General features: G+C 32.6%; 1 protein-coding gene across 1 annotated transcript in view; it reads right to left on the reverse strand.

The window, feature by feature from the left end:
- NECTIN3 (nectin cell adhesion molecule 3) overlaps window positions 1–12,521 on the reverse strand; it is a 145,695-nt gene that overhangs the window by 52,195 nt on the left and 80,979 nt on the right. The window contains exons 6-7 of the mRNA XM_067738942.1: window positions 7,226–7,364; window positions 4,957–5,041 (exon numbers count right to left, since the gene is read on the reverse strand). Coding sequence (XP_067595043.1) covers window positions 4,957–5,041; window positions 7,226–7,364 — 224 coding nt within the window. The remainder of the gene's footprint in view (window positions 1–4,956; window positions 5,042–7,225; window positions 7,365–12,521) is intronic.

Here is a 12,521-nt window from a genome sequence, read left to right on the forward strand (position 1 = left end):
ATAGAGGATAATTTGACAGTACTTATAAAAAATATAAACACATTTACTACTTGCTGTAGCAAGATCAAGTCTAAAAATGTAGCCTGCAGATTATACTTGCATAGATACAAAACAGCATATATACAAAGCTATTCACTGCAGCATTATTGGTTTATTAAAATACTTTGACATTACAAACTACGTAATATACACACATTAGAATCTTAGTAGACATAAGAAAGAATGAGAATGATTTTTACCCCAAAAAGAAAGAGCTCCAGTATATCTTAAGAGGAAATGGCAAGATATGTAACAGTGTATATATGTTACCTTTTATCCGAGAAAAGATAAAATGTGTGTGTGTTTCCTTGTCTATGTTTTACATAAACCATATGAAGACAAACAAGAAATTGATAAAAATGGTTTTCTGTAGGAGGTGGTGGCGTTAGGGTAAGTAGGAATGGAAAATGGTACTAAGACTTTAGAAAATACCCTTTTATACTGTTTTGCATGTATTAGCCACTCAAAAAAAAATGTAGAAACACTCTTCCTCCACAAGACTGCGATGAACATTTACAAAAATTTACTAAAGACTATGATATATGATAATGAATTACTGGGGAAAAAAATCATAATTTTTTCAGATAGTAAATTCTGCTGAAATACTAGCGGATGCAAACTATTATATATAGAATAGATAAACAACAAAGTCCTACTGTATAGCACAGGGAACTGTATTCAATATCCTGTAACAAACCATAATGGAAAAGAATATGGAAAAGTATTATACAGATACACACACACATATGTATGTGTATGTATGTATGTGTGTATATATATATACACACACACGTACGTATAACTGAGTCACTTTGCTGTACACCAGAAACTAACACAACCCTGGGAATCAACTATACTTCAATAAAAGTAAATTAAAAAAAAACAGTGTTGTCTTGCTTTAAGAAGAGAAACACAGAACAACATAACAAAACTAAGAGTTCAGAAATATACCTAATATATATGGGAACTTATTTTAGGATAAGAGTGTCCTCAAACCATAGAAAAGGACAGCCAATTCAATAATTTTTGGACAATTGGTTATACCATTGGGGAAAAAACGTAGGTCACTACCTTATATAATAAGCAAACCTAAGTTTTAAATTATTTAAAATAAAAAAAAATCCCATAAAACTGTGAAGAGTTTTGTATGATTTTTTAACATTTCAGATCAGGGAGAGAGGGGGAAATGGTCTTTTTAGATAATATATAACTTCCAGAAACTATGAGGAAAAAGATAAAGAGATTTTAACTACATAAAAACGTAAACGTTCTGTATAAGACACTATAAAGTTAAAAAATAAGAGACGAATATAAGACAAAAGATTACTGTCCATATCAAAGAGCTGCTAAAAAATTAACAAGGGAAGTTCAAAAAGTAACTGAAAATTTGAAAAAAGATGCAAATAGGTGGTTTACAGAACTACAAATAGGCAATCAATTATGAAACTTCTTCCAGGAATCTATGAAGCTTTTAAATGAACTGTTTTTCCAGTTTTATCAAACTGGCAACAACAACAACAAAAGTTCTACTAAACTGTATTAGAGAGGGAAATGGGTTTTAATATACTGTTTATGGGAACATAAATTAATACAGCTAGGCTGGCCAGCAATGTGACACCTATTTAAATGTAAAAAATATTCACAGTAATTCTATTTCTTTGCATATATTTTATAAATATATGTGTACAATAAAATATGTAAAAGTACACTCAATGCAGCAATTACTGTAATAGAAAAAAAAACCTAGGAATATCATTAGGTAATTTGTGGTATATCAACACAATGGAATACTATTACAGCCATTAAGAATGAGACAGAGAAATAGCAATAGTTCTCAAACCTGAATGTGCATTAAAATTCACCTGGTGAGCTAGGTAAAATGCCCATTGTCTCCAACCCCTGGGATACTGATTCAGTGAAACTGAATGTGTGTTCAAGAATCTTCATTTTTAATAACCCAGAGGATTTTGATAAAGGTGGCAACATTAGTCACTCTGAAAAACATTGGTAGTAGAGTGGAAAAAGCAATTTCTATGACCACATTTATGTTTATAAAGAAACTACTTGTAGATGTAAATATGGATGATGTATACTTCAAAGTAAACTTGTGGAAAAAGTTTGGGAGGATATTTAAATTCCTAACAATGGTGACCTCTAGGGAAAGAAATAATATATTGGGGGATAGGGGGATGAAACAGAACTTTAACCGTTAACTCTAAATTTCTGTAGTATTTGGATTTTTTTGTACCAAAAATATACCTACTTATTACCTATAATGTTAAGAAAAAATGTCCTGAGTTAGTATTTGTTTCCTAAATGAAGACTCACTTTTCTAGGATTATCAACTAATAACATGATAAGCTGGTGGTATTAATTATTCTTTGCCTTCAGGCAAGACATTCTTCTTTTTATTTCCCTCATACTTATGTGTGCCTCCATGCATCTTCTCTGCAGTATGGTAATAGTTCCATTCCCACTCAAGGAAATCACCCCCTCACAATACCAGACCTCATCCTCCTAACTTATATTTAGAGGGAAAATTCTCAGGTATGAGTTTTGGCACTATTATCACAAAAGTAATGGTTAAGCAGGGGAAACAAAAGTTAAGTAGTAAGAACTCTTTCTTTCTGTGGTTTCCCGAGGGTAGAACACTGATGAGTAGAACAAGTGGGACTCTCTTCCTTAAAGCCATGGTAATATTTGGGAGCATGGCCTGGCTGTGAGGGCTAGGGACTAATGACTTCAATTAGGAATTACCTCATGAGTTTAAAGTTGACAAGTTATCTACTGAAGCGGAACATTATGAAGGCATTTACTATTACAGCAGGCTATCATTGCATGAAACTAATTAGATAGTAATTACACACTTACAGATTTCTTGGTAACCAGGAAACAGTTCTATGTATTTTGCATTTTGATATCACAACATTAATTAAAACGCAGACAGCCATATAATTAACATACGACATTATAACACATGAATCATAACAAATTATCTTACTGATGGATAATGATTTTAGCCTCAATTATTCCCAAAATCTTTATAGAATTAAGAATTATTTCATCTCCAACTCAAGTTTTGACTCTCCTAAGCAAAATGACAGCAACCAGCTGACCCTTAGCAATATTTTATAGACTCAGTTTTATAGCTAGAAGAGGGAAACAATCATGTTTTTCACCTGCTGAATTTAACCGATGAGGAAAAAGTCACAATAGTACTAAATGTAAATGGTCTCTGACTCCCAAAGTCCAATGTTTGTTATCCACTGCAGATGCTGTCCCACCAATTTCCTTTCTAAAATTTCTATTACTCTTTCACATAACTGTTCATTTCCACCTAGATTTATGCTTGTGATTATGCAATTTACTCTAATCAACAACTGAGTAATTTTATCACATGTATCAAAATCCTACTTCCAAAATTGATCCATCCAGGAAGACTTCTCTGACTCCAAGGATAAAAACTGCAGTTTGTACCACTGTCAAGTCATCCAAGAAAAATCTTCCTTTTGTGTTTATTTAGCAGCACTTACATATATAGAAATTATATTTTCTTAACTAAAACCCAGGACATATGATCTGAGCCGAATAATTTTTTTTCAATTCATAAGCTTTTATAAATATTTAATTTGAAAATATTAAATAACAAGTAAATAAACTGATTTTAAGGACAAGAATAAAATTGTATGCAATTAGGGTTGTACTAAAAAATTACTAACAACATTCTTAAAAAATTCCCACACCTGAATCTAGAAATCCTCCAGTTAGTGACTAGCTTTGTGGAGGGAGAAAAACAGCTATCCATCTGCAGCAGTTAACACCTTTAGCTAAATATTTTGTTGACATTTCACACTACTTGTCAAGTTAATTTATTTGCCAAAAAAGATGTGAGGCTATATTCTTTATGTGAAAACAGAGTTCTGTAAAGATGACGCATCTTCATCCCTAAGACACCAAACTTGTGCAAGATGACAAAGGTGGTGCCCATTGTCAGTGAGTGCACATGCCACGGAATGCTCCTCCCTGCCCCATGCTCAGGCAGGAGACTGATTATATGGTCAACCTAGGAACAGAAGCTGAGAACATCTTAACAGAAATATTCCTTTGCCTTACTCAAGCTGAAGATACAGGACATAATTTAGGAGAAAAATATTATAGTGTCACAGGTAATAAAACCCCAATACAGGGTTAGAGCCCCAGGAGGCTGCATGGGTGATAGAGAAAAAAAGCAAAAACAAAACAATTAAAGTTAAGAATAAAAGCATTATGGCTTAAACCTTCCCAAGTAGAGCATATTAATCTAGATATAGAATCTAAGACAGAAGCACTGAATCAATACTTTCACACGAATTACTGTAAACTGATTCCAAAAGAAATTTTCAATTATCGTTAAGTGTAAAATGGGGCCCAATATTCATGCCCAGAATTTTAAATTGGAATATAAACCTTTTGTTGCTAAATAAAGGAATGCTAAGACTTAGATGCATATACTGAAAATTTTGCATATACTGAAAAATAAACAAAAATAAAATACATATGCCAAGGAGAAAAACCTCTCCATCATAAATTAGACCCTACCATTCAATTTTTCTACCTTTTATTTTATATAAAAATGCATATTTTACAATGGATCGTTACGTCAATAAAACTCTATTAACAATAAGTCTTCAGCCATAAGCTTTTGTAAAAATTTGTACTCCTAATACAGTGTTGATTTGTCTTACCTATACTGGCCATAGCTTCTTTTCTTACCAATGTGTAGACTAAATTTGATCCCTTGAATGTTTCAGAGAAATGATTATATATTATTATGTAATATTTAATGTATAATGACTAGATAACATTTTGAAACAAATAATATACATTGCTTAATATTTTTTATTTCATTTTATTTTACGTGTACTCGGGAACACTTACCTGATATAGAAGGTCTTTCTGAGGCAAAGGGGGGGACTGTCCTTCATACATAGGAGGTGGTTTATGTGTGGGTGGAAGGTCGATCCTGCATTAAAAAGTTTAAAAAATGTGATTGCCACTTTTAGCAAAAAAACAAAAAAAAAGGGTGGGTGGGGGAAACATTCAAGATTCGCTTAAGTTTTGAGAATATTTTCCTCATACTAATATTTGTATTAGCATACATGTTTAATTCAGTTCTTACATTTCCATTAATCAATCATAATTGGAACAAAAATTGAACTGGTTTTAAAGGTTCTAATGTTTAGGACTAATCTGAAATAAACAATTCTTTGAAAAATCTAAAAAAGCAAATAGAAGTATTTTTTGAACATTATTATTAGGCAAGTAATCTAGTATATGACTAATTAAGTACTGCACATTTTTACATATGACTATGCCTACCAACATTTTAAATATAGTCAAACATGTGTAATGGAAAACACTTTCCTCCAAAGTGTCATAATAGTGATTTAAAAGACTGTATCTTAAAATGATAATGAAAAAATATGCTTATACTATATTTTGGAAATACTTCCATAATTAGTTTTCAAAAGCCATGGTCATTCTTAGAATATTCATCATGTAAATTAAGATTTTCAATCTACAAACCATTATAAATCTTGGCACCTGAAATAAATGAAGAGACCATTACATCCTTGGGGAATGCATTTATCTTTGCCAAAATGACCTAATCTACTAAAAAAAAGTATTTTCATATATTTTTAAATTGTTGCATTACAACAAAAATAGAATTAAATATACCTTGTAGCTCTCTGCATTTTAGAAAATAATTTTTCATATATTCTCCTACTTTTGAAGATCACAGATAACTAATTTTCAGTAATTGAGATCAGTAAATCAAATAAAAATTTTACCTATATTAAAAGATAAAGAGGATGAAAGCTATAGAGGCCAAAGAAATTACAAATTCTCACTTCTCCATGTGGGCATGAAATAATATTTTAAATGAACAGAATTCAAATAATAAATAAAATGATTACATGGATGTAATTACTAGTCTACTAGTAAATTATCTTTTGGAAATTATAGAAAAGTTTGAGATAATCTGGCAACGAAGATGAAGTTAACCACAAGCTAGATACTCTTGAAATATTAGAGGAATCTAATATTCCTGTAAGATATTCCTGTAAGGAATATCTTACAGGTATTAGACTGAAAGGGTATTTTATAGTCCTTTTATTTAAAGTAATTATTTCCTTTAATGTAACAAAAATCACAGCAAATGTATAGCTGCAAGATGCCGTAAGTTATTTAGGTGAGAAAACCAAGGTTCATGGAGGTGATGTGACTCGTTCATGATCATACCACTAATTTGATCGTAATAGAGCTAACACCCAGGTGTCCTTAATCCAAAAAGATCAGTGCTCTAACTGTGCCAGATTAGAGAGGCAGAGACATACACAAAGCATTTATGAAGAGAGAAGAAATACATTCCTTCAGAGCCAGCCTCATGTCCTCATATAAAATCATTAATAACCACACAAGAAATAATGTCATTTGTATAGAACTTCACAGTTCAGAAACATCATCTTATTCTACTCTTATCACAGCCATGTGAGGTAAGCAGGAAAAGTATTATTCACATTTCACAGATGAAGCAACAAAAGCTGCTGATGGAATTAAGGGAACTGGGACTTCGGTCTTTTGATTATACAACAGAGTGCAATTTCTGTTTTGTAATTCTATCTCATGATTAGGTCCAAAACGTTGCTTTCTCTTTAAATAAAAGCACATTTTGTAATTCACCAAAACCAAATTTCTTTAAGATAAAAGCTTTAAAACTCAATGTATTTAATAACTTCTGGCAGTTTAGAGTTAGTTATATCTATACATAAGACCGGCATAAGCAATTTAAAGAAGTAATTTAAACTTCTAAGATTTTTTATATCTGTCTTTCAACCACTTCATGGAAGACCTGCATTTTTATTCAGAAGGCAGGACAACGTAGAGTCATTATGTTACCATTTGGAAAGGTATGTAATATACTGTAGGTTAAAAAGATGTCTAATATATTTGTCTCTAGCAGCCCCTTGCAACTGTTTATTTACCAAAATGTAGTCAGACTTCCTGACAAAACCAGTCATCTTACAAAGACCTAACAGTATCTTTACTTCCATCCCTCAGACAGTTTTCATATGAGTAGCTGTAAAGATAACGACTGCCACATACTGAATATTCATAGTTGAACACAAGCAAAAAATTTACCTACACTTTGTCAAGGTAGGATGGTCTCTTTTTTCGAGGAGTCAACAGCACAGTCACAAAGATGGCAATGATGAAAAGGGCAAGGACAGCTCCAATTACAGCTCCAGCTACAGCTATAGAAGAGGTCTGCTTAAGTGGAACATCTGTAAAGTAACAAAAATTAGGTTTTTAAACAATTTTAAGAGTTCTTGAGTTTGTGTCCTCTGATTTCTACAGTGTGCAAGGACTGATTAAGTATGTTATCCAACCACAAGTTTAGAAGACCCCAAATTTGATTCGTTACTTTTTGGAGCATTATGCTAACACATTTATTCCTTGCAAGATGTCACCTTAGCACTCCAACTTTACTTTTTTAAAGTGATGAAAAGAATAGCCCCAGTCAGGTATCAATGAGTGAATCTACTGTCAACGGGCAAAGAATGTCTGAACGAGAAAAGAAGATAGAGAAAAGGATGAAAACTAAGTTCTTACTCTAAAAGGTGATAAAAAAAAAAATTCAGTATTCTTTAATGGAGTTAGCCAACAATGTATTGAATAGATTTTTACCTTTCATTCCATTAAAAGAAATTCTAAGAAACCAAAAACCTTCAAGAAAGGGAAAACAACACTAAAAAACAGAAAATATCCCAGACGTAATAAATAGTCAAAAAGTGACATTGCAAAATCTAAGTTTTTAAAATAGAAGTATTATTAAAACAGTACTTGCTGCAGATAACTTCCTTTAGTTCACACACATTTAATACAAATTACGCTTTAAGATAGTGTCTATACTACAAAATTATGTAAATTCTTCCCTGTCTCCTGACTATAGACACACTCTATCATTTCTGAATACCAATTTCTCTTTTCCAGCCTGCATCACAAAATTTTATAAGAAAGGATGTTAAAAACATACTTAATAGTTAGCATTTCACACAATTCTAAAAAAAATGTCACCCTACTTTATGAACTCCCAATTAAAGGAATTTACTAAAGTTATTTTCAAATATAAGTATTATGGATATGACAAAACCATCAATCCTTATGGGTATTATTTTGACAATTACAGCCATATTAAACCCAATAACTGAATTTTGTGAAGCAACCCATCAGTTACAAAGAACCTTCAATATACATGATTTTATCTTTCTAACCAGTAAGAAAGATATTTAAGGTAACATTCTATAAATGAAGATACTGCTATTCTAAAGTTAAATATTCTGCCCAAGGTCATTCAGTCAATGAATAGGAGAGAACACAGGGTGAAATAAAGCTAGGTTAGGGCAGGATAGAAACCTCCACCCATAAGCCCTTTTTGGGAAATGGTTTTTCGCAACATCTAACGTAGTCTCTCCTTTTGGGTCCCCTATTTGGAAACGCCGAGCTCTTAGTCTTCAATTAAATTGACGTTCATATACACCCTTAAATAATTACAATTACTGTTGGAATCCAGACATGGCAAATTTAAATAGAATTAAGCACTATCAGTTTTGAAATATGTTTTACCTACTTACCATCACGGTATTTCCAAATACATACATAGTGTATTTAGAAGCATTTCCCAACTGTTCATATTAAAATGTGATTCATGTGGTGTTTTAGATTGCTAAAAACAACATTTTAGGGCTTCCCTGGTGGAGCAGTGGTTGAGAGTCCGCCTGCCGATGCAGGGGATGAGGGTTTGTGCCCCGGTCCAGGACGATCCCACATGCCGCGGAGCGGCTGGGCCTGTGAGCCATGGCCGCTGAGCCTGCGCGTCCGGAGCCTATGCTCCGCAACGGGAGAGGCCACAACAGTGAGAGGCCTGCGTAACGCAAAAAAAAACCAAAAAAATAAAAAAACCCACAACGTTTTACTTTCTTGTCAATTATAAAAATCTCTTCAGCAAACTAATGATCTTGTGTTTATTAATGGTTCATTAGCCTCATTCTAGACTAAAAATCTTATACCAATGAGCGCCAAGGAACCCAATCTGATCTTTCAAATACTGAATAGAATCTAAAAATATACAATTATTTTAAACAATATAACCAGCTTCATTGTTCAGGATGTTACCCTCATCTGCTAATACATACCTGGTTTATCTTCCTGTTGTTGCTCATTTCTCTAATCACTACTAACTCCATTTGAATATGTGCTACATGAGAAAAAGATTTGAAAACCAAGCCAGTCAAGTATTACTCTGCTCTTATAAATGTAGAAAAAAGACTTGGGATGATTTACGGCTAGTCTTATCTTCTACACTATCACTTTTCCCACCATGTAAGTTGTAGTTTTGTATTCGGTTTTTAACAATAGGCCAATTGAAACCTATTAAGATTACATGACCAAGGTTATTTGACAAAGGTCATACACCTTGTCAGTGGCAAAAATAAAAAATCCCAATGTGTCAAGTGTGCTACCTATTCTACACTAGTCTAAAGATTTCCTTTTAATGGAATTTTTTCTTTTGCTAAGGAATAAAGTGGCCCTATCACTTTTGCCCAAGTGTGGAGAATTTAAATTTGGGTGTTCTTATTTTGATGATAATGACAAAGTTGATACCATATTTATGTAATACTTCTGAAATTATGTTTCAAAAACTCAGGTTACTCTTTGAATATAATTAGCCCAAATTAAGATTAACAATCTTAACACATTATATATATATATATATATATCACTCAATCCCAACATATCATTATAAATTCTTCATCAAACCTCACACCTCCTACAAGCAAGCCTTTCATTTAATCTTAGCAATAATATTTAATTTGGTAGTGTTTTGTAAGTAATAAATCAAAATCAGACTTTTAATATCCTAATGTAATTCCCAACTCTGAATATATACTATTTTTAATATCCTGAAGTAATTCTCAAGTCTATATAAATACTATTCTTTAAACATTTAAATTATGGTCTACTTATCCAATTCTGTCCCATTAGTCTTCTAATTTCTAGCTCTAGAATTCCATAACTGAGAGGTGACTGTATGTATACTGTAACTCTTCCTTCTATTTTAATTTGAGCATATTTATTTCACTTGGTTCCATTCATTCTTTATTCATCTCTAACATTTTTTGCACACCTCTTCTCGGTATTGGAACAGGCTAGTAAGTGCTGAAATGAGGAAGTGGAAGAAAAGTTAGGTAGAGTCCATTTACCAATTGGATATCCTGCTCTACATAGGTAAACTGATTAAGTACATATATGACATATATATATTTCCTTTTCTGATTCTTCAACTTACTGAGAAAAGAAGAAATAATATATTTAAGAGTATTAAGATTTTAAAAGTATTAATGGGTGATGAACACTAGTATGAAATGCAAAGGAAGAGCTCAAGTTTCTTGCATTCAAGTCAAAGAATTTTGATGAACATTGAGAATTTAGCCCCAACACTGCCTCCCCACATCCCTGTCCTCATAATCTACATAGACCCTATATTCCAACAAAACCACTACAAGCAGAAAAAAATTTAACTAAGTAAATGTATAAAAATTTGGCATTTTTCAACATTAAGCTAGTTTACTGAGTGACTGACATGAAGCAATATTACCTTACCATAACCTAAGGAGATGTTCTACTAAATCTAATTGTATGCTTACAAGCAGCAGAAAACAAAAAGACAAAAGCGTTAAAATATTTAGTATTAAAGGATTCGTGCATGTCTCCCAGAAGAACATCTTTCTGTTATCACAGCTGCTTATTAACCCATATACATTGGAAACTCACCTCCAAAAACAGAAAAACAGCATTCCTCAATACAACCAAAGTACACTATCCATAATTAAAGACACCATGCATATATCTTATGGAGAAAGCTATTAAAAATCAGTTACAAATCATACAAAAAATTTAATACAGACAGGAGAAATAACTTTCATTACTTTTTGAAAAAATATAAATATTATAGATATTAAACTGAATTATAGTTTGTCTTTGTTTTCACTCTGATACAAGTGAATAAAGCCTACGTAAAGGCTATTCAAACATGTGCTCACCTGATTCACACCTGAAACTGAGGCATTATAAAGTTTTTAAAAGTTAAATACTATTCTATACACTAAAATACGTGTTTCTGGCAATTTCCTAAAACCATTTAAAATGGGTGAGTACAGAAATCCATAGTCCCTTTTTACACTTACATTAAAACACCAAATCCCAACAATTGAGATGTTAAGTTTCATCCCTCTTTTTCTTCATTTCCTCCACCCAAACTTCTGTGATGTCATGGATTGATTCACAGCTTAATGTAAAACCCTACGAACTTATCTTCCCAACTTTCATTTGGGATTAAATTCATATATCCCCATAATACATGTTACTGTATTACCAAATTTTCCCCATATGCCCCACTGTTTTATTTTTCAATAGCCGTTTTAATGCTTATCTTTTCAATACACATCTAAGCCTTTATATCCATCCAAATATTTATCTCACTATTTTTTAATAGAAGTCCTCTATTTGGGTCAGGACAGTCTCCTCAGCTTCTCATCCAACAAATTACCAATAGTAACCAAACATGTGCCAAGCCTTGTGCTAGGAATGCCAAGGATAAATTTTACACAGTTCCTGTCCTCACAATAGAGCAAAAGCCTCAAGGTAGGGTCAGAGAATCCATAAAAATATTTATTTTCCAATGAAGTATAGGAAGAAATCATCACTTTTCTAAAAAAAGAGAGGGAGAGGGCATTTAATAAAAATTACTATTGTACTAGTATGGATTGGCAATGGTAGCCCTAGTTGGTCCATGTGTCAGATGGCACCCTGCCACACAGGGCACCCAAAATTTCCTACAGGAAGTGTGGAGTGGGACAGTTCCAGAATGAAAGTAAGTAAACAGTTACATCTTTACTTGGTTGTCCCTCTCAACATAGCATCCTGTGACAGACATTATTGTGATGTATGGGAGCTCAGCTGAATGAACTAAAAACTTATCTAGATTTAACTAGAAGTCAAAAATGTAAAGGAGGCATGACATGCGTGCTCCGACAGGTGAACATCTGACTCATAAACCAAGTGAGGGTATCAGTGTTAATCCGTGTTATATACTAGTAGGCATTTAATCCAAGTAAATGCCATTCCTGCAAAGAACTGACAGAATGTAAGATAACACCAATAATGTACGCACAAATAACAACAAAACCCCACAAAAATGGCAATGCAAATAACTTCTTCCTAATACATAAACTTTACCGGTTACATTATGAAATAAAACCATGGCAACCTAATCAGATGTGACAAATGAACCCCCCCAATCAAATACATTTAGAAACCAAATAAAACAAATTTATATTCACTCTTATTAACAACAAACCTCACACTAAACCCATACTGTG

This window comes from Pseudorca crassidens, chromosome 5 (genome assembly GCF_039906515.1).
Source record: "Pseudorca crassidens isolate mPseCra1 chromosome 5, mPseCra1.hap1, whole genome shotgun sequence".
Lineage (NCBI taxonomy): Eukaryota > Metazoa > Chordata > Mammalia > Artiodactyla > Delphinidae > Pseudorca > Pseudorca crassidens.